General features: G+C 38.8%; 1 protein-coding gene across 5 annotated transcripts in view; it reads left to right on the top strand.

The window, feature by feature from the left end:
• Positions 1 to 23638, top strand: part of CCDC7 (coiled-coil domain containing 7) — a 276653-nt gene that overhangs the window by 167494 nt on the left and 85521 nt on the right. For all 5 annotated transcript variants that reach the window (XM_027121767.1, XM_027121770.1, XM_027121768.1 and 2 more), the window contains 2 exons: positions 16458 to 16568; positions 20950 to 21081. In XM_027121767.1, the coding sequence (XP_026977568.1) occupies positions 16458 to 16568; positions 20950 to 21081 (243 nt within the window). The remainder of the gene's footprint in view (positions 1 to 16457; positions 16569 to 20949; positions 21082 to 23638) is intronic.

Below are 23638 nucleotides of genomic sequence, written 5' to 3'. Positions count from 1 at the left end.
GATGCTGAAAAGGGCATTTGCAATGTGAATTGCTTCATACCTATTTCCCTCAGCTTGGGCAAAAGCTATGTCAGTCACAGTGTCAGGTAATGCTATTGCCATAGCTGTACTACATCACTGAGCCTGATTTTTGCTTGAGTTTCCAGGTACCCAAGGCCTTTTGCAAAACTCAGATAATGAACCTTGGCTTCCTTAAGCACAGCAATGGGGGCAGTTTTGTTTGTTTGTTTTTGAATTCCTGAGGCAATTAATGCTGTTTTTGAGAGACAATACTGCTAGCAGGTAATAGTTTGGTAGGTTTACAGTCTTCCATATGCCCCACTAAAATGGTCTTAAATGCAATAATATCCTTTAGGCTTTAGAGTAAGTGTAATCCGGTATACATATCGATAATACATCTATAACAATAATCCATTCAGTAGTGGTGCCACAATAATGATATGTTACACCTGTAGTCAGGCTGGGTAAGGATCTTGGTGGTGTTGGCTTCAGACAGAAAATCAGAGAGCATTATCAATTTTCTCATTCTCATTCCAGGGGATTGGGGGTCACCATCAACTGTGGACCATTACCAAAGGCCCAAGAAATGCAATTCTCCCTCATGTGTACTCTGAACTTTGACCCTTGGCATAGGATCTCACTTCTTCACTCTGGACTTAGGAACATTGGACATTTCATAGTCTTGTTTAATCCAAAAAGTTTGGGTAAAAGTTGGTAAGGCTCTATGATTCATTTTAGAATTTGCTGGAAGAAGGAAAAGAAATAGCACTTCTGTTAGTCATAGGGGTCATTATTACCTGGCATACCCTATAGGGGTTGCCATTTGGCCCCTTAAGGTATGCTACTTGGCCATGAGTTCCTAAGTGGAGAACCCATTAATCTCTTCTTTTGAGCTCCCACTGTTTAAAAAACAGACCCAGAGGTATTGGGAGAGCACTACCCAAATTCTCCACTAGTGTGTTCCCAGTTACCATTTTCATGTCACCTTATGTGATGGTCTCTCTCTGTTATTTTGGCAGTAGTTACATTTTCCCTGCCCAGGAATTTGTCAGTTAAGTTCTGGATTATGTCACTAACAGACGGACCTGATGTTATGAGGAGCTTTAATTGAGCTTGATAACCAGCAGGAGTGGCACTAATGAACTTAGAGTCTTGTTAACAATCTCATCATCCACCACTGTCACTCTCTCATTGTAGAACCAAGGGACCACCAGTGTAGTCTGCAGGGCTGCTATCCTCTGGAAACTTGGTCTAAACATGTGTTTTAGTCATAGATAACCCATCTGGTGGGCCAAAGCTGTCACAGCCCAAATGGTTTCTAGCTGAGGAAGAAGGACTTGAGTGTTCCTCTTAGCCTCCTTGACCAAACTTTCTGCTGTCAGACACTCTTAAGGAGGTCCACCCACGAAGTGCCACTGATCCTCACTAACTTTAAGAAGAGCTAACACCAGTCCTTCTCAAACTCTTCCAAAATTGCAGAGGGAGAAACCCTCCCAAATTCATTCTACGAAGCCACCATCACCCTGATACCAAAACCAGAAAAAGGCATCACAAAAAAAGAAAATTATAGACCAGTATCACTGATGAACATAGATGCAAAAATCCTGAAAAAAATACTAGCAAACAGAATCCAACAGCACATTAAAAGGATCATACACCACAATCAAGTGGGATTTGTCCCAGGGATGCAAGGATTCTTCAATATACACAAATCAATCAGTGTGATACACCACATTAACAAATTAAGGAATAAAAACCATATGATCATCTCAATAGATGCAGAAAAAGCTTTTGACAAATTTCAACACCAATTTATGATAAAAATTCTCCATTAAATGGGCATAGAGGGAACCTACCTCAACATAATAAAGGCCATATATGACAAACCCACAGCAAGCATCATACTCAATGGTGAAAAACTGAAAGCATTTCCACTAAGATCAGGAACAAGACAGGGATGTCCGCTCTAACCACTCTTATTCAACTTAGTTTTGGAAGCCCTAGCCACAGCAATCAGAGAAGAAAAAGAAATAAAAGGAATACAAATTGGAAAAGAAGAAGTAAAACTGTCACTGTTTGCCAATGACATGATACTATACATAGACAATGCTGAAGATGCCACTAGAAAACTACTAGAACTAATCAATGAATTTGGTAAAGTTGCAGGATACAAAATTAATGAACAGAAATCTCTGGCATTCCTATACACCAACAATGAAAAATCAGAAAGAGAAATTAAGAAAACACTCCCATTTACCATTGCAACAAAAAGAATAAAATACCTAGGAATAAACCTGCCTAAGGAGGCAAAAGACTTGTATTCAGAAAACTGTAAAACACTGATGAAAGAAATCAAAGATGACATAAACAGATGGAGAGATATACCATGTTCTTGGGTTGGAAGAATCAGTGTTGTGAAAATGACTATACTGCCCAAAGCAATCTACAGGTTCAGTACACTCCCTATCAAACTACCAATGTCATTCTTCACAGAATTAGAACCAAAAACCTTACAATTTGTATAGAAACACAAAAGACCCCGAATAGCCAAAGAAATCTTGAGAAAGAAAAACGGAGTTGGAGGAATCAGGCTCCCTGACTTCAAACTATACCACAAAGCTACAGTAATAAAGACAGTATTGTACTGGTGCAAAAACAGCCATTCTGGCTGGTGTGAGGTGATGTCTCATTGCGGTTTTGATTTGCATTTCTCTCATAATTAGTGATGTTGAACATCTTTTCATGTACCTCTTGGCCATCTGTATGTCTTCTTTGGAGAAATGTCTATTTAGGTCTTCTGCCCATTTTTTTTTTATTGGGGTTGTTTGTTTTTATGCTATTAAGCCACATGAGCTGTTTGTAAATTTTGAAGACTAATCCCTTGTTGGTTGCTTCGTTTGCAGATATTTTCTCCCATTCTGTGAGTTGTCTTTTTTTTTTTGTTTATGGTTTCCTTTGATGTGCAAAAGTTTGAGGTTAGTTAGGTGCCGTTTGTTTATTTTTGTTTTTATTTCCATTACTCTGGGAGACGGATCAAAAAAGATATCGCTGCCATTTATGTCAGAGAGTGTTCTGCCTATGTTTTCCTCTAAGAGTTTTATAGTGTCCAGTCTTACATTTAGGTCTTTAATCCATTTTGAGTTTATTTTTGTGTATGGTGTTAAAGAGTGTTCTAACTTCTTTTTTTTACATGTAGCTGTCCAGTTATCACAGCACCATTGATTGCGGAGACTGTCTTTCCTCCATTGTATAGTCTTGCCTCCTTTGTCATAGATTAATTGGCCATAGGTGCATGGGTTTATTTCTGGGCCTCCTATCCTATTCCATTGATCTATATTCCCATTTTTTTCCAGTACCATACTGTTTTAATGACTATAGTTTTGTAGTATAGTCTGACATCAGGGAGCTTGATTCCTCCAGCTCTGTTTTTCTCTCTCAAGATTGCTTTGGCTATTCAGGGTCTTTTGTGTCTCCACACAAATTTTAAGATTTTTTGTTCTAGTTCTGTGAAAAATGCCATTGGTAATTTGATAGGGATTGCATTGAATCTGTAGATTGCCTTGGGTAGTATAGTCATTTTGACAATATTGATTCTGCCAAGCCAAGAATATGGTATATCTTTCCATCTGTTTGTGTCAACTTCTATTTCTTTCATCAGCGTCTTATAATTTTCAGAGTACAGGTTTTTTGCCTCCTTAGGTAGGTTTATTTTCAGGCATTTTATTCTTTTTGATGTGATGGTAAATGGGATTGTTCCTTTAACTTCTCTTTTTGATCTTTCATTATCAGTGTGTAGAACTGCAACAGATTTCTGTGTATTAATTTTGTAACCTGCAGATTTACCAGATTCTTTGATGAGCTCTAGTAGTTTTCTGGTAGCATCTTTAGGATTTTCTATCTATAGTATTATGTCATCTGCAAACAGTGACAGTTTAATTTCTTCTTTTCCAATTTGGATTTCTTTTTCTTCTCTGACTTCCGTAGCTAGGACTTCCAAAGCTATGTTGAATAAAAGTGGTGAGAGTAGACATCCTTATCTTGTTCCTGATCTTAGAAGAAATGTTTTCAGCTTTTCACTGTTGAGTTTGATGTTATCTGTAGGTTTGTCATATATGGCCTTTATTAGGTTGAGGTATGTGCCCTCTATGCCCACTTTCTGGAGACTTTTTATCACAAATAGGTGTTGAATTTTCTTAAAACCTTTTTCTGAATCTATCGAGATGATCATACGGTTTTTATTCTTCAGTTTATTGATGTGATGTATCACACTTATTGATTTGTGGATCTTGAAAAATCTTGCATCCCTGGGGTAAATCCCCCTTGATCATGGTGTACAATCTGTTTACTATATTGTTGGATTCAGATTGCTAGTATTTTGTTGAGGATTTTTGTGTCTGTGTTCATCAGTGATATTGGCCTGTAGTTTTCTTTTTTGTGTGGTATCCTTGTTTGGTTTTGGTATCACAGTAATGGTGGCCTCATAGAATGAGTTTGGGAGTTTTCCTTCCTCTGCAGTTTTTTGGAACAGTTTCAGGATAGGTGTTAACTCTTCTCTAAATGTTTGATAGAATTTGTCTGTGAAGCCACCTGACCCTGGACTTTCGTTTGTTGGGAGTTTTTTAATCACAGTTTCAATTTCAGTACTTATGATTGGCCTGTTCATATTTTCTGTTTCTTCCTGGTTCAATCATGGTAGACTGTACGTTTCTAAGAATTTGTCCATTTCTTCCAGGCTGTCCATTTTATTGGCATATAGTTGCTTGTAGTAGTCTCTTATGATTCTTTGTGTCTCTGTGGTGTCACAACTTCTCCTCTTTCATTTCTAATTTTAGTGATTTGAGTCCTCTCCTTTTTTTCTTGATGAGTCTGGTTAAAGGTTTATCAATATTGTTTATCTTTTCAAAGAACCAGCTTTTAGTTTCATTGATCTTTGCTGTTGTTTTCTTCATCTCTATTTCATTTATTTCTTCTCTGATCGTCTACTAGCTAGGTTTTGTTTGTTTTCTTTCTCTAGTTCCTTTAGGCATAAGTTTAGGTTGTTTAATTGAGATTTTTCTTGTTTCCTGAGGTAAGATTGTATTGCTATAAAATTCCTTCTTAGAACTGCTTTTACTGCATCTCATAGGATCATTGTGCTTTCATGTTTATTTGTCTGTAGGCATTTTTTGGTTTCCTCTTTGATTTCTTCAGTGAGCCATTGGTTGTTTAGTTGCATATTTTTAGCCTCCACGTGTTCGTGTTTTTTACAGTTTTTTTTTTCTTGTAGTTTATTTCTAATTTCATAGTGCTGTGGTCACAAAAGATGATTGATATGATTTCAGTTTTCTTAAATTTACCAAGGCTCGCTTTGTGGCCCAGCATGTGTTCAGTCCTGGTGAATGTTCTATGTGCACATGAGAAGAATGTGCTGCTGCTTTTGGATGGAATGCTCTAGAAATATCAATTAAGTCCGTCTATCTAATGTGTCATTTAAGGCCTGTATTTCCTTACTAATTTTCTATCTGGATGAGCTGTGCATTAATGAAAGTGGGGTGTTAAAGTCCCCCACTATCACTGTGTTGCTGTTGATTTCTCCCTTTATGGCTGTTAGTATTTGCTTTATATATCGACGTGCTCCTATATTGGGTGCATATATATTTACAGTTGTTATATCTTATTCTTGGATTAATTCCTTGATCATTATGTAGTGTCCTTCTTTGTTTCTTTATTTATTGTAGTGTCCTTCTTTGACTCTGTAAAACAGTCCTTATTTTAAAGTCTATTTTGTCTGATAGGAGTATTGCTATTCCAGCTTTCTTTTGTTTTCTATTTGCGTGGAATATCTTTTTCCATCCTGTCACTTTTAGTCTGTATGTGTCCCTAGATCTGAAGTGGGTCTCTTTCAGACAGCATGTATATGGATTTTATGTTTGTATCTATTCAGCCAGTCTATGTCTTATGGTTAGAGCATTTAATCCATTTATTTAAGGTAATTATCGATATGTATGTTCTTATTGCCTTTTTGTTACTTGTTTTGGATTTGCTTTTGTAGGTCTTTTTTCTTCCCTCCCTCTTTTGTTCTCTCTGTGATTTGATGACTAACTTTAGTGTTGTGTTTGGATTCCTGGCGGGTATGGGATTTGATTTTATTGTGATTGTGCCCCTCCTACCATCTCGTTTTGGCTTCTTCTTTGTCTTTGGATATAGGGTATCTTTGTTTTGGTAGGTTCTAGCTTTTTTTCATTGGTGGTTGTTCAGCAGTTAGTTGTGATTTTGGTGGTTCTGTAAGAAGGGGGTGAAGTCATGTCCTCCTACTCCACCATCTTGAGCTAATCCCAAGTCCTTTTCTATAGAGTTTTACATTAAATACATCAGAAGAACTTTATTTGTTTCATGAATATGTCTTTGTACATATATTTTATAGATGTTTTAAACTTTGACATAAGATATGAATACCCTAACAAAGCTATAGAACAAAAGCAAATGTATTCTATGTTTTGGTTGGAATTTCTTGTCCTAAGATTATTACATGACCAAGGTCATGCTCTCAAGGCCAATAACAGACCAATAATTGTCCCATAAAGGATATGCACCAACTCTCTCATAAAGGATATGCAATTTTTAGCCAGCTCTGGCAGATTGTGGACCCAAAGTCCATTGAATGCCTCTGATGTATGGTAGTGGCCTTCTGCCATAGATTCCAGTAGGCAAAGAGAGATGTTACTGAGAGTCCTAACTGAAACAGCAAACGAAAATCAGAGGGGTCCACAAAAAGGGCATCTGGGGTAGTCAGTTGAATGGCTTCCAGGGGATCCTGTCCATCAAGGCCCCAGCCAAATGTAGTCATCTTTATGGTAACCAGATTGTTGGGTGCTGTGTGATCCCTGTGAGAGTGTGGCGGTATCTGTATAGTCCCACCAATTGCTCAGATGATTTTTATTTAGGGGGACAGAGAGGGCCGAAAGCATGACAGTCATCTTCCCTGGATTATGCCCCTTACAGATCATGCCCAGGAATTTTACTTCATTTTTAGGTCCATGTACCTTGTTAATAACAGCCTAACTATATGATACTTGTAGGTGAACAGGACATCCAGTTCTTTTTGGGTAGTGCCCTTGTCTGAGCCCACTAGGATGATTTCATCAATAGAGTGGAAGGTTAGTGCTCCCTCAAGGAGCAGGACTTTTTCCAAGTCTTTACCTATGCATTATTACAGGTAGAGAATTTAGGGAGTCTCATGGAAGGACATTAGTGGTGTAATACAACCCATATTGCGTACAACAAACTAATTCTGAACATGCATATGGAGAGGGATGCTGAGAAGGGCATTTGTGATGTCAACCACAGGACACCAAGATTCTTTATCTTGGATGATATAACCTCTATAACTGTCACAATGTCAGGTACCACTGGTGCCATAGGTAGCTCTAACGCTTTGTGTAACCCTAATCAATTTAGAGTCTGGGCACCAAAGGTCTTGCACACAGTCCAGGTGGAGTTACTGAATGGAGAAATAGTTTACAGATATTTGTTGGCCTTTGAAAGCTCAACAATGAAGACAGTTGCCCCTTTTTATTACCAAGGCCTGTGACTTTGTTTTTGGTAGACAGAGGTGCTAGTTGCCAGTAGTTTGGTAGATCATAATCTTTCACATACCCCACTAAAATACCCTAACTGTAAATCTTATCTTGGTGGGGGGTGGTTAGTGCTGCTTGATATAAAAAGTACATTTCTACCAATAACATATTCGGTGGTAGAAACCACAATAATGGAGGTTTGTAGTGGTCCAAAGGGCATTCACTCATAGTTGGGTTTGGAAAAGAGTCCTAGTGGTAGGTAGACTAAAACTACAGAGAATTATCTGTTTCCTCCTCATCCTTTTATAAGGGACTGTCGAAATCCCAGAAATTTATTCACCAGTATCCAAAAGGCCCAAGAAATGCAGTATTTCCCCTCCACAGTTTGAACTCTGACCTTAGCATATGTCCTCAGTTCCCCACTGGCGACATAGAGACCTTGTCTAACCTCTAGTCACGTTTATTTATGAAAGCTTAGAGGTCTGAGTAAAAGTGGGAAGGATCTGTATTGATGGATACCACCAGGCACCATTCTTGCTAAGTTTAATAAGATTACATCCTTCATTAAGGAAATCAAACTACCCAAGGCTCTAAGGCCTCTTCAGGTCACTGGATAAAGTGATTCCAAAGGGCTCTACATTATTTTTAATTAAAGGGACAAGCTTTAATAACTGCTGTGTTCTGGGCTCTGTTTTGGCACCAAGAATGTGGTTGGAGATAACAGTAGTCATTGGATACAGTTCAACTCACAGAGTCTCTGATTGTTGGATCCATCATCAGAGAACAATAATCAGCATCTAGAGAATTGCTTCCCTAGCTTTTTTAGAGTCCCTCTGTTGGTTCTCTAATTGGACTTACTGTGGGAACTCAGCCAGGGAGTTGGGAGCTCAAGGGAAGGACCATTCCCCTGAGAACTGAAAATCTTATGTAAACAATCCATTAGCACTCTCCAAGAGTGTTTTGTGGCATCCACTGTCACTGTCTGAGAATCACTGGCATAGCTGATAACGAGCCCTGCTGGACTCACGCAAACAATCCACTAGTACTATGTCAGAGCACCCCCAAAGACTTTTTTCATATCTCCCAAAGTTGCCCAGTAGAAGTTTCAGTATTTTGCTTTTCTAGAAGAGCATTGTGTTTCATCGACCGCCTGCTCAGTGTGTCAGTTTGTCAAAAAGTGAGCTGCCAGTTTTTAGTTGGTAAATTAAGACTAACTGAAAGTAACAATTAAGTATTTATTTATTTACTGAGATAGTATAAGCAAGAGCCTAAACAAGAAAGGCCCTAGCTCCACCAATGTTTTATTTGCCCCACAGAATGGCCCAGAGGTGGGTCATGTGCATCAGAGCAGATGAGAGGAACATCTTACTGTGGACTAAGTCCCCCCAAAAGCCTCTGATGTTTTATGGACCCAAGTGCCACGAGGAAGTAGAGGAGAGAGGGCTTAGAATGGAAAAGTGTTGAACCAGAATGGAAAAAGAGTTTTTAAGGCCACCCAGTAAGATGGTCTAGGCAGAAGTTCTGAACAGTATAATGCCTCACCTGAGGTCTCCTCTGCCTCATAAGGAGTTTTCCCAATGGATACACTTGAGCTAGAATGCAGATATGCCAGTCCGGATGGATCTTAGTCCATGACTGCAACTACCTCCAACGCCTGCAGTGCACTGGCTGTGCCTCAAATATAGTATGGGGTGTGAAGTTTTTCCCAATGACAGCTGCCAGATAAGGCCTCTGTAATTGTGCATGGTTGAGCCTGAAAGATCACACATAGAATTTTGGCCTGGAGTCAGACTCTCCCCAGTTTTTATATGTATACCTATACCTATATCTATACCTATTCTGATCATCTGTGTGGACAGTGATACTGAAGAGAGAGTTTGAGATGTAGTACACCAAACTTCTTCATCTTGGGTAGTAGCCTCTGTGACAGTCCCAAAGTCAGTTAGTGCCAGTGCCCAGGGCTGCACTACAGCATTGAGCCACGATCAGTTGAGTCTCTACGCGACTGAGGCCAGGTGCACAGGTCAAACAGGGCTACTGAATGGAGAATTAGTCTCAGAAAACTGTGGCTCCATTAAGCTCAGCAATTAGGATAGCTATATCTTTTCTCTGCTAGTCCATTGATACCTTACTGGTAAACAGTAGAACTGCACAGTGTTAGGAGGGTAGGTTTATGGTCCCCACATGCCATAAAATGTCCCTAACTGCAGCAACTACCTTCAGGACTTTGGAGTGAATTCAAGCAGGGATACACTTAGACAGTACATCTGTACCAATATATATTCAATAGTGGGAGCCATTACAATGGTGGTCATAACAATTGTAATGCTCCAGTGGGGCCCACTTATAGTTGTATCTGGTAAAGGTTCTGATGGTATTGGACTGAGACTCAAAACCAGAGAGCATTGTTTGTTTCTTCTTTGTATTAGATTCCTAGCACTGCTGTAACAAAGTACCACAAACTCATTGACTTAAAACACAGAAATTTATTGTCTCAGAGTTCTGGAGGCTAGAAGTCTGATATCAGGGTGTCAGCAGGGATGGTCACTTCTGAGGGATTGTTATTGATAATCTGTTCAATACTTCTGTTCTAGCTTTTGGTGGTTTGCTGGCAATATTTGGTGTTCTTTGGCTTCAACATTTTAAAGGGTTTTTTGACAGCAGTAGCCCACTTCCCAGTACCAGAAATCTATATGAGTTTGCTTGGACTGCTATAACAAAGGACCGCAAACTGAATGGCTTAAAAAAATATTGTCCTACAATCAGGATGGTAGAAGTGTGGGATTAGATATTGGTAGGGTTGTTTTCTTCTGAGGACTCGAGCAAAAAAACTGTTTTTTGCCTCTGTCCCACCTTCTGGTGGTTTTCTGGCAACATGTGACATTCCTCGGCTTGTAGATTCATCACCCTGATCTATGCCTTCATCTTCACAAGGTGCTCTCCCCATATGTTTGTCTGTCTCTGTGCTCAGATTTCCCATTTTTATAAGGACTAGGACCCACTCTAATAACCTCATGTTAACTTGATTACCTCTGTAAAGACCTTATTTCTAAATAAGGTCACATTCTAAGGTACCGTGGGATAAGAATTCCCTCTTGGTAGAGGGGAAGTGGGAACAATTTAACCTATAACCCCCTCATTGTAGTGTCAGGGATTGTGGAGGGCACAGTTAACTATGCACCAGTATCCAGGAGACCCAATAAATGCGGTTCTCCCCTAGCTCCCCATTGAACTCTTAACCTGATATAGGACCATTGTTCCCCACTAGAGACATAGAAACCTTGGCCCAGCCACTAGTCTTATTTATTTTTAAAAGCTGAAAAACTTGGTTAAAAGTTAATAGGGGATTTTAATTCCCCACCCCTACCCCCAGGTTCACTGGGAGGAGCAGAGGGAATAGCACTTGTATTAATCGTAAGGCCATGACCTTGCAGACTCTAGTGGAGCAGCCTAGTGGATCCCATGACCCACTCACTCTATGACCATAAGTTCTTGGTGGGAAAGTCCATCAGTCTCCTCTTTGGGAAGCTTTTGTTCAGTAACCTGGATCCAGAGATCTCTTTGGGAAGGATCTAGCCCAAATGGTCTAAGAGGGGCAACAGGCTTACCATTTTTACATTGCTCTTTCTACTGGTTGGTCTTTGCCTTCTGGGCAGTAGTCACATTTTTTTAACTCAGTGATTTGTCGGTGAAGATCTGGACTGTTACAGAATGATCAATGTGGCCTTGTGAGGAGGTTTAATTGAGCTCAGAAGAAGTTAACGTGAACAAACCTGGAAATCTGAGTCTTGTTGACAGTCTCATCATCTATTGTTCTTACCCCACATTTGTACATCTAAGACACCACTAGGGTGGCTCACAAGGAAACTATATCCACTGGAAGTATAATTCAACCATGGAACCATGAGTTCCTTGCTGTTTAGTGGCAAGGAACTCATGGTGCATGGGGTCAAATCTCTCAGACCCCAAATGATCTTGAGTGCTTGTATCCTTTCATCCCAGTGCCATCTTCTTCTTTAGGCAAAGTAGCTGCTGTTTTGTACTCTGAAAGTGGGGGTCACATACCAGAGGTACCATTCTCTTAGTAAGTAAAACAAGATTACCTCCTCCATCTTGGAGGCAAACTACCCAAGTCTCTGAGAGCTTCAGATTGCTGGGGTGAAGTAATCCCAAAAGGCTCTTCATTATTTTACATTTTAGGCATAAGTCCCAACAAAAATTCACTTTGTTTTAGGCTGTTTTTTGGTGCCAGGGACGTGCTTACAGTTAACAGTAGTATTGGGATGCAATTCAGGGTCTCTGACAAATTTTGTTCCCATCACTAGAGGAAGGAATTTTGTTCCCATCAGTAGCTAGAGAATTGCTTCCCTAGCTTTCCTATGAGTGTCTCTTTTGGATCTGTAATTTGACTCATGGAGTTGAGTCAAGTTTGGGCAAGGGGGTGGAAACTAAAGGGAAGGACCGCTGTTCCCCCTTATACCTGAAAAGCTTATGTAAAAAGTCACTAGCACTCCCCAAAGAAACCCCAGGGTCCACTAGTCCTTTTTGAGACACATGAGCATGGCTGATGAAGCACCCATGGAACTCTCAGGCTCTTGCATGTGATCCATTAGTATCACTTGAGAGTGTCTGATGGACCTCTGTATCACCTCTCAAAAGTGCCCCATGGGATCTTCAGAGTTTTGCTTTCCTAGAAAGGCACTGTGCTTTACAGGCATACCTCATTTTATTGCATTTTGCAGATACTGCATTTTTTACAAATTGAAGGATTGTGGCAACCTTGCATCAAGCAAGTCTATCGGTGCCATTTTTCCAAAAGCATTTGCTCACCTCATGTCTCTGTGTCACATTTTGGTAATTCTTACAATATTCAAACTTTTTTCATTATTATTATATTTGTTATGGTGATCTGTGATCAGTGAGCTTTGATGTTATTATTGTAGTTGTTTTGGGACACCACAAACCACACGCATATAGATGGTAAACTTAATTGATAAATGTTATGTGTGTTCTGACTGCTCTACCGGCTCTCTTCCTCTCCTCTAGCCTCCCTGTTTCCTCAGACAGAACAATATTGAAATTAGGCCAATTAATAACCCTACAATGGCCTCTGTATGTTCAACTGAAAGGAGGAGTTGCACGTTAGTTTAAATCAAAAGCTAGAAATGATTAAGCTAAGTGAGGAGGGCATGTCGAAAGCCGAGAAAGGCCAAAAGCTAGTCCTCTTGCTCCAAACTATAGCCAAGTTGTGAATGCAAAGGAAAAGTTCTTGAAGGAAACTAAAAGTGCTACTCTAGTGAACACACAAATAATAGGAAAGCGAGACAGGCCTATTGCTGATACGGATAAAATTTCAGTGGTCTGGACAGAAGATGTGAAACCAGCCACAACATTTGCTTAAGCGAAAGCCTAATCCAGAGCAAGGCCCTAACTCTCTTCAATTCTATGAAGGCCAAGAGAGGTGAGGAAGCTGCAGAAGAAAAGTTTGAAGCTAGCAGAAGTTGTCTCATGATGTTTAAGGAAAGAAGCCATCTCCATAACACAAAAGTGCAAGGGGAATCAGCAAGTGCTTACGTAGAAGCTGCAGCAAGTTACCCAGGAGACCTAGCTAAGATAATTAATGAAGGTGGCTACACTAAACATCAGATTTTCAATGTAGATGAAACAGCCCCCTATTGGAAGAAGATGCCATCTAGGACTTTCAGAGTTAGAGAGAAGTCAATGCCTGGCTTCAAAACTTCAAAGTACAGGCTGACTCTTGTTAGGGGCTAATGCAGCTGGTAACTTGAAGTTGAAGCCAATGCTCATTTATCATTCTGAAAATCCTAAGGCCCTTAAGAATTATGCTAAATCTACTCTGCCTGTGATCTGTAAATGGACAACAAAGTCCAGATAATAGCACATGTGTTTGCAAAATGGTTTACTACATATTTTAAGCCCACTGTTGAGACCTACTGCTCAGAAAATTTCAAAATATTACTGCTCACTGATAATGCACCTGGTCACCCAAGAACTCTTCTGGAGCTGTACAACAGGATTAATGTTTTCATGCCTGCTAACACAACATCCATCCTGCAGCCCATGGATGAAGGAGTAATTTCAATTTTCAAGTCTTATTATTTAAGAAATACATTTTGTAAAGCTATAGCTGCCATAGATAATGATTCCTCTGATGGATCTGGGCAAAGTAAATTGAAAACCTTCTGGAAAGGATTCACCACTCTAGATGCCATTAAGAACATTCATGATTCTTGGGAAGAGGTCAAAATGTCAACATTAAGGGAAGTTTGGAAGGAGTTGATTCCAGCCCTCATGGATGACTTTGAAGAATTCAAGACTTCAGTGGAGGAAGCAACTACAGATGTGGTGGAAATAGCAAGAAAACTAGAATTAGAAGTAGAGACTGAAGATGCAACTGAATTGCTAAAATCTCATGAGAAGATTTTAATGAATGAAGAGTTGCTTCTTATGGTTGAGCAAAGAAAGTGGTTTCTTGAGATGGAATCTACTCCTGGTGAAGATGATGTGAAGATTGCTGGAATGACAACAAGGGATTTAGAATATTATATGCACTTAGTTGATAAAGCAGCAGCAAGTTTTGAGAGGATTGACTCTCATTTTGAAAGAAGTTCTGCATGCTGTGAAACAGCATTGCATGCTACAGAGAAATCATTCATGAAAAGAAGAGTCAACCAATGAGCCAAACTTCACTGTGGTCTTATTTTAAGAAATTGCCACAGCCACCCCAGCCTTCAGCAACCACCACCCTGATCAGCCAGCAGCCATCAACATCGAGGCAAGACCCTTCAGTGGCAAAAAGATTAGGACTAGCTGAAGGCTCAGATGATGGCTAGCATTTTGTAGCAATAAAGTATTTTTAAAATAAGATACGTACATTGATTTTTATAGACATAATGCTATTGCACAATTAATAGACTACTGTATCGTGTAAACATAGCTTTTATATGTGCACTGGGAAACCAAAAAATTCATATGACTCGCTTTACTGAAATATTCACTTTGTTGCGGGGGTCTGGAACTGAACCCGTGACATCTCCAAGGTGTGCCTGTACTATCCATCCTGCTCACTGCACCAATTTGTCAGAGAAAGCACTGCCAGTTGTTGAGTTGGTCAATTATAACAAGCCAAACTGAAAATAACAATTAAACCTTTATTCGATTACTGTGATAGCATAAGTATGAGTCTAAACAGGAAAGGTCCCAGCTTTATTATTCCATTTTTCCCCACTGAAGGCCCCAGGTAAGAGATGTTTTATCAGAAATGGTTGGGGGATTGTCTCATTGCCAAAGGAGCCCTAAACTAAAGGCTCTTGCCATTTTATGGACCCAGGAGGTAGGGAATGCAGGAAGGTCTAGGAATGGAAAAGTAGCGAAAACTGAGTCAGATAGGAGAAAATCGTCTTCAAGCCTCCCCAGTGAGGTTGTCAAAGCAGAGTCACCTGAACAGAACAGTGCATCATTTGAGCCCTTAACTGGGGCTGTGTAAGACTGTGGTTGGCCTGGAGGGGCCTGAACCCATGAATATACTGGCTGTGCAGTCGGTCTAGTGTGGGTAGGAAGCTTTCTCCCATGGTAACTGCCAGGTAAGATGACACATAGGATTTTCACTTGGATCCACACTCCTTAGTTTTGACACACATGTACATATATTCATACATACATGTGCACGTGCACACATATATGCATATGTTATGTGCACATATATTTTAGAAATCATGAGGACTCCCAGACACCTTCAGTTCTAGTCCCTCAGGTCTCCTTCTTGCCTTCCTCCGTTTCATATGTGTGTGTCCTTTCTTCCAGGGTGTTAATCCTGACTCTTAAAACATCAGCAGAGTTATGTATTTGCTTAACTCTACAATGCTTCAACCCTTGTTACAGAATTACTTAGCACATACCACTAAAAAAAAAAGCCTACTAGGAAGATTTAGTGATTTGCTTTCTGTCTGTACCCCATACTCTTGCCCAAGTCTGAGGGTATGTTTCAAACACTATTTATGACTAATTTGAATCATTTTTTTAACCCTTCAGTAGGTTCATTTCATTATGTTTTTTCATTTCTTTTTCTTATCCTTGTTGATTTAGTTTTATTTTTGGAATGTATGGAACATTGACCTACTTCCAGAAGTAAATATTATACCAAAGGTATACTTAAGAGCGTCATTTCTTCCCCAGTCCTTCCCATGCATTCCCCAGTCCTTTCTCCCACCCTGTCTTCTGGCAGGTAACCAACTACATGATTTTTTTGCTTATCTTTTCTGTGCTTCATCTTGTAAAGTTAGTATCTATTTCTCATTTCTTCCGATTACTGCTTTCTGAGCCAAAAGTTAGTATACTAGATAACCTTTAAAAAATTTTTTCCACTTAACATTACCTCCTAGAAATTCCTCCATGTAGTTTATAAAAATCTTTTAAAAATTTTTACATAAATATGTAAAATAGTACATTATATACCATAGTTTATACTATACCATAATTTACACCTTGGTTTATTCAACCAATATCCTATTCTTGAACATTTAGGTGGTTTAAAATATTTTGCAATTACAAATAATACTGTAATGAATAACCTTGTACATATGTATTTTTATTGTTTCATCTACTATTGTGTATTTATGTAATGTATACATACCCCAAAAGTAGAGATTAGTATGAAATATATTTGATTCCTCAAGATATCTATGAAATAACGAGACAGTTTCAGTAGCACCCATTAAAACTTTTCTTATTTTCATGTAAGACCTAACATTATGGCAGTTCATTGATAACTTTAAAAATGAGAGAAAATGCTACTGTACACTTGTTATAAATTTGAAATCTAGAGATTTCACAATGGATCTGTTTTCCCATTTAGTGGACTAAATGGATCTCTTTATGTAGGTCATATTGGAGTACTGGGTGAAAATCTTACGCTTGTAAATCAAGATTCAGTGTCAAAACCCCAAATGCAAGTAGAGAAACAAATACCTTACAGAAAGGAGATGAGTCATAGTAAGTATAATAATTATGGGTAACTCTAAATTATTTTAAACTCATCAGAAGATCTTTTTTCTTTGGTTCATGAATATGTATTTAAGTGTATATTTTATAGAAGTAAAAATAAATGACCTAAACTGTGAATACCCTAAGTTAACTAGAGAACAAAATCAAAAGTGTTAATACCTTCAGATTGGAATTTCTAGTCATAAGATTATTTAACAGCCATAGGACGTGCACTCAGTATCCACCAAGGACCAATAGCTGTCCAATAGTATCTCAAAGTGTGTGTACCTTTTAGATGATTCTGGGAGATTACAGGTTCCGGGAAGTTATGCCCAGTGGGCACTTCTGACCAGTATCAGGGCCATTCTGCCATAGGCGCCAATTGACAAACCGAGAAGTTTTTGAGATCTGTAACTAAAACAGCAAATAGGAATCAGAGAGGCTTAGGGGAAGGGCAGCCTGGGAGGCTTGCTAGAGACTCCCCATACCCGCACCAGTGTATTCTGTTAATCCGGCCCCACACAGGGCGAGGTCTTCTTGGTAACCTCATAGATAGGTACCATCAAGTTCCCTGCGTGGAAAGTGCCAGTACCAGAAAAGTATGACCAATTGCTGGATCTCTTTTTTATTTGGGGGAGTTGAGAGGATCAAATATTGGCAATCATCTCCTCTGGAATAGGATGTTGTCACCCTTTCCAGATCATGCCTAGGAATTTCACTTGGATGATAGATCTTGGTACCTTGTGTTAATGGCTCAGTCATGTTGCCCCATGTGAGTCTGCAGAGTGACCAGTCCTTATTGGGTAATGACCTTGTCTGGGACCACCAGGAAGACATCTTCGGTTTTGTGGAAGGCTAGTGTTCCTTCCAGTAGCCAGACTTCTTCTAGGTCTTATTGTATCTGATGACAAATAGTAGGAATTTGGGTAGACTTGTGGAAGGACATTAGTCGTATATTGCACCCCACTCCACATCAAATTAAACTGATCCTGGATTATCCACGTGGACAGTGATGTCATTTGTTGTACACCAAGTTTCTTTATCTTGGTGGGCAGTCGCCTCTGTGACAGTTTCAAAGTCAGCTACTGCCAGTGCTTAGAGTTTTGCTACAGTGTTGAGCTGCCGATAATCCCTTGAGACTCCATGCTCCTAGGGCCATGTGCACAGGTGAGATAGGGCTATTGAGTGGAGAATTAGTCTCATGAAGAACTTTGTTGTTCTTAAACTCAGCAATGAAGGCATTGCTTTTTTCTTTTTCACTCTAGGCAGTTGCTACTATTTTTGAGAAACAACAGCACTAGGGGCTGCTAGTCAGGGAGGTTTGTGGTCTTCCATGTACCGCACTAAAATGGTGTTAACTGGAGCAGTTTTCTTCGGGGCTTGTGGGCAAATGTGAGCAGGTGTTCACTTAGACAATACATCTCTATTGGTAATACATTCAGTAGTGAATGCCATAAAAAGGTTTTATTTGGAGTTTGGAGTTGGCCACAGAGACCCATCCACAGTGGGTCTAGGTAAGGGTCCAACTGGTAGTGGCCTCAGACCCAAAATCAGAGACATTATTTGTTTTCCCCTCATTCTGGTGATGGGGTTTGTGCGTCACAGTTGCCTCTGCGCTAGTATCCAAAAGGCCCAGAAATATAGTTCTTCCCTACCTCCCCATTGAACTCTGACCCTGGGATACAACCTCTGGTCCCTACTGGGGATATTGGGACCCAGTCTTTGTTGTTGAAAGTTGAGAGTTCGCAGTACAAGTTAGAAGGGCTCACCTATTCATCTCCATATTCACAGGGAGAAGCTGAGGGGATAACACTTTCATTAATCATAGCACTTGTTAACATGCAGACCCTAATGGTGCTACCTTTTGTGGCCCTTATAGCCTAATATCTGGTCATCAACCTCCTCTTTGAATAACCAGACTCAGAGGGCTTCTCTAGAAGCATCATCCAGGGGAGAGCACATGGTTACCGTTTTATATTGCTCTCTTTGTCAGTCAGTCTTTACTATTTGGGCAGAAGCTGTTTTCTCCGTGCCTGAAAATATGTCCGTTAGGTTCTGGATTTTGTTGCAGAACATTGTCACCTGACCTGATGAAGAAGTTTGATTTAGTTCGATAACCAGCAGGAGTAGCACAAATAAACCTAGAAATGTGAGCTGGTTAACAATCTTATCTACTGTTCTTACTCATTATTGTAGCATGATTAAAAGGGCTGCTCTAGACTCTGCATTGGTGGTCCAAACATGATTTTAGTGATAGGTTCAGGCGGAAAGCTGTCAGAGCATGAACAGTTCCCAGCTGAGGAAGGAGAGCGTCTTGGTATTTGCCTCTCATCTTCCCTCTTTCTTCCTCCTCCTTGAGCAAACTTTCTGCTGTCAGGGCAGACTTAAAAAGGGGTTTTAGAGTGACCACAACCCAAAGTATCATGGTCCCTCACGAAGTTTAAGATTACCTCCTTCATCATGCAAGTGAACAATCCAGGTCTCTAAGATCTCTTTATATCACTGGGCAAAGCAATCCCAAGGAGTTCTATATTTAATTAAATCATGAGTCTCAATAACTTACTATATTGTAGGCTGTCCATCGTTGTCTGGGACCTCATTAAAGCTGACAGCAGGGCTTCCCTGGTGGCGCAGTGGTTGAGAGTATGCCTGCAAATGCAGGGGACACAGGTTCGTGCCCCGGTCTGGGAAGATCCCACATGCCGTGGAGCGGCTGGGCCCGTGAGCCATGGCCGCTGAGCCTGCGCATCCGGAGCCTGTGCTCTGCAACGGGAGAGGCCACAACAGTGAGAGGCCCACGTATTGGGAAAAAAAAAAAAAAAGCTGACAGCAATGGTTGGGTGCAGCTTAGCTTGTACTTAGTACTATCATCAGAGGACAATAGCAGTAGCCAGGGAATTGCTTCCCTAGATTTCCCAGAGCCCCTCTGTTGGATCCCTAATTTGACCCACCAGGCATTTTGGCAGGGAGTCTGGGACTAAAGAGAAGGACCACTGTTACCCCTCTAACCCCAAAAGCTTGCATAAACAATCTGCTAGCCCTCTCCAGCAGTGCCCCAGGGCATTCTTGACATAGCACTTCCTGAGACTCATTGCTGTGGCTGGCAGAGTGCATTTTAGGACCCTCAGACTCCTGCAAATGACCAGCTGGTACTTCCCAAGAAGCCTTGTAGTCTTCTCAAGCATCTCCCCAAAATGCCCTGGGGGGTCTTCATGCTTTTTACTTTTCCAGAAAGGCATTGTGCTTAATTGGGCCACCCTGCTTGCCACCATTTGTCACTGAGAGAGAGCTACCAGTTGTGAAGGTGGTGTATAAAGACAACGAACCAAACTGAAAATAACAAGCCTTTATTCACTTACTGCAATAATATGAGTCTAAACATGAAAGGGCATGAGTTCCACCAGTGTTTCAACTAGTCTTTCATTTCCCCATGAAACGTCATCCAGCAAACATCTGATGTATTAGTACAGAGGGGAATATCTCACTCTGCGTACAGATGTTTATATACTATCTTATCTATTTAATTACCTACCATTGTAGCAGTACTTATACCAATACCATAGTTGTGGTATATATATCAGTTTATTCAATCAGTGTCCTGTGCTTGAACATGTAGATGGTTGTAAGTGTTTTGCAATTAATGAATGATCTTCTGCATAGGCATTTTCATTGCTTGGTCTATTATTATGTATTAAACTAAAGCATAAATAACCCATGAAACCTGAAGACCAATATGAAATGTATTTGTTGCTTAGGAATATTTATGAAATAATGAGACAGCTTCAGCATCATCCAGTTTTATGACAGATCTAGCATTATAATTATTGACTTATGACTTTATAAAAATGAGACAAAATGCTACTGTACACTTGTTATAAATTTGAAATCTAGAGATTGCACATTTAGTGGACTAAATGCACCTCTTTATATGGGTTATTATGGAGTACCAGATAAAAATCCTGTGCTTGTGAAACAAGTTTCAGTTTCAAAACCCCAATTGCAAGTAAAGAAACAAATAACTTCCAGAGAGGAGAGACGCAATAGTAAGTATAATAAAAGGAAACTTTAAATCATTTTAAATTAAACTCATCAGAAGATTTTTTTTCCTTTGGTTCATGAATATGTATTTGAGCATATATTTCATAGAAGTAAAACTAAATGACCTAAAGTGTGAATACCCTAAGATAATTAGAGAACAAAAGCAAAAGTAATGATACCTTTTGGTTGGTATTTGTGCAGTCAATAATTACTAAGTAACAAGACTGACTACTTCCACACACAGTCATGAAAACTATTCACATGATTTTTCTCAATTCACCTTTATGGAAAGAAAATTTGATTATTTGGCATATCCAGAAGTTCCATTATACATGTATCATTTTCTACTTAGCATTTCCTCTTCAAAACGAGAAAAACGATACGATAACACTTGAAAATCTACCTCCTGAGAAGAAAGGTTTTTTTTCAAGAAACCAATCTCAAACTAAGAACCTTAGAGCTATCAGACAGGAGAATCTTGATAGTAAGTAATTAAACATAAATCTTATAAATTGTTTTTAATTAAATTCAAAACACTTTTTTGTTCATGAATATATCTTCAACCATTTGCTTCTTTAGTAATTATTCCCATCATACTTTAGATCTTTATTGATGATTTATCTGTTTCTTTTATAATCACTGAATTAGATATGTTAAATCTTACACTTTGTGGATTTTTCTATTTAGTCATGGCAAGCTTTGGTTTATATCTTATGATACTCTATTATTTATGTGCATATAAATTTTAAATTGATAACATTCTTGGGGGACAGAACATTTTGTCCTAATGAAGAGACCCACTTCATCATTTTTATAGTTTTTATTTGTTTATTTTCCTTTAAAACTACCTTATCTGCTATCAGGGTAGCTCCATAAATTTTCTTCTGGTTGGTATTTGTGTGATACATTTTTTTTTATCGTGTTACTTTAATTTTCCTGTGTCTTTATGATTTTGCTCTATCTTTTGTAAGAAACTTATAATTGTCTATATTTTAGAATTCAGCCTGATCTTTTAATTACCTCTCATAATCATATATAAACCAATTATTGATATTTTTAAGTGTAATTCCACCATTTTGTATTCCACCATTTTTTGTATCTGATGTTTCTTTCACTCTTTCACTCTATTTTTTATCATTATATATATTTTTCATTAGCCATATTTAATACCAAAAATTTAAACTTTATTCAAAAATATGCATACTGTAAAACAAAATAATAATTTAAAACCTAAGTATAATAATGTTTATAATAACAATATTTCTAAATTAAATACATTTAATGCTTCTGTATATCTAAAAAGTAACGACTGCTTATATATACATGTGTGAAAAGTGTTGTGTTCACATGATGTTTACACTTCAAATAGTGATTTGTATATATCATTAAAAGATGAGATAAGATATTGTTGGGTAACTAACATATATTGTAAATATAGAGGTTCCACCACAGATCTGGTTCTCTATTTAGTGCTTTTATGAGCCTTTCTTCCTGAAGCTCAGAAAATGGAAGAGGTACCAGATGAAAGTCTTTTGCCTGACATTTGGAACTGCTAGAAAGAAAAGACTCAACTTGTAAATACTGAATTATGAGTATTATAAAATTATTTTACATTTTAATTGTTTTAAGCAGAATTATATTCATGAATGTGTGAGCTTACAGACATCTAAGTCAAATTTTTACTGTGTTATTTAAATTCCTATTTCTTGATTTTCTTGCATTTTGTTTGTCTGTCGATTATGGAGTGAATGTATTCTCCCACTATGATTGTGGATTTATCTATTTCTTCTTGTAGTATTGTCCTTTTTCCTTATACTGTCTATGTTGTTAGGTGCATACAAAAAAAAATATTTGATAGTCCTTATGGACTCAACATTTTCTTTTTATAAAAGGTACCATCTTAGCCTGTCTCCAGTAAGGTCGTTTGACTAAAATCCTATTTTGTATGACATTGACATAACTCCTGCAGATTTATTTTGGTTAGTATTTTCAGGCATATCTTTTTTCACTTCCTTACTTTACAATTTTCTATGTTCTTGTAATTCAGTGACCTCTCATAAATAAATTATAGTTAAATTGCTTATAAATCCAGTGTGACTGTCTTTGTCTCTCACTACAACATGTAAGCCACTTATAATTACTGTACTTACTAATATATTTAGATTTAAATATTTCCTTTTTTGGGTGCTTTCTATTTCTCCTACCTGATCCAGGTTTCTTTCTATTTTCTTTCCTTATTTTTGAATTATTACTTTCTAGTTAGTTTAACTTTTAAATCAATCATATACGTTGTTAAAAATGTTTTAATATTTTAAAAATATTAATACCCTTAGTACAGTAAAATCTAATTACAACTTTCTTTTTTTTAAAATAAATTTATTTGTTTTATTTATTTATTTTTGGCTGCGTTGGGTCTTTGTTGCTGCACACAGGCTTTCTCCAGTTGCGGTGAGCAGGGGCTACTCTTTGTTGCAGTGCACAGGCTTCTCATTGCGGTGGCTTCTCTTGTTGTGGAACACGGGCTCTAGGTGCGCAGGCTTCAGTAGTTGTGGCACGTGGGCTCAGTAGTTGTGGCTCGCAGGCTCTAGAGCACAGGCTCAGTAGTTGTGGTGCACGGGCTTAGCTGCTCTGCAGCATGTGGGATCTTCCCAGACCAGGAGTCGAACTCATGACCCCTGCATTGGCAGGCGGATTCTTAACCACTGCACCACCAGGGAAGTCCCTAATTACAACTTTCTAGGTGTATGTATTCAGTAACAAGAGTCTTCCACATACTTTGAGGAGAGCACTCTGATGATTTTTATGCTTAATTTCATAGTCCATTTTGAAAATGCACCAGAAGATTGGAGGTGGGGTGGGCAAGGGGAGGACGGTTTGATCATTTGTTTAAATTGTGTGTATTTGCTTAAGTTGTTGTAAAGCTGAATGGAAACTAAGTTGTTCTTGGTATACATTAATAATCCAGAGGTTTTACAATGCAGCTGTTTTACTTTTTATTGGATTAAGAGCCTCTATACTTGTAGCTGAGAAAATGGATGTCA

Source organism: Aethalodelphis obliquidens, unplaced genomic scaffold (assembly GCF_003676395.1).
Source record: "Aethalodelphis obliquidens isolate GAN/ISIS:26980383/991018 unplaced genomic scaffold, ASM367639v1 scaffold23, whole genome shotgun sequence".
NCBI classification, from domain to species: Eukaryota; Metazoa; Chordata; class Mammalia; order Artiodactyla; family Delphinidae; genus Aethalodelphis; species Aethalodelphis obliquidens.
Note: the sequence above shows the minus strand (reverse complement) of the source record. Positions and strands in the feature narration are given on the sequence as shown.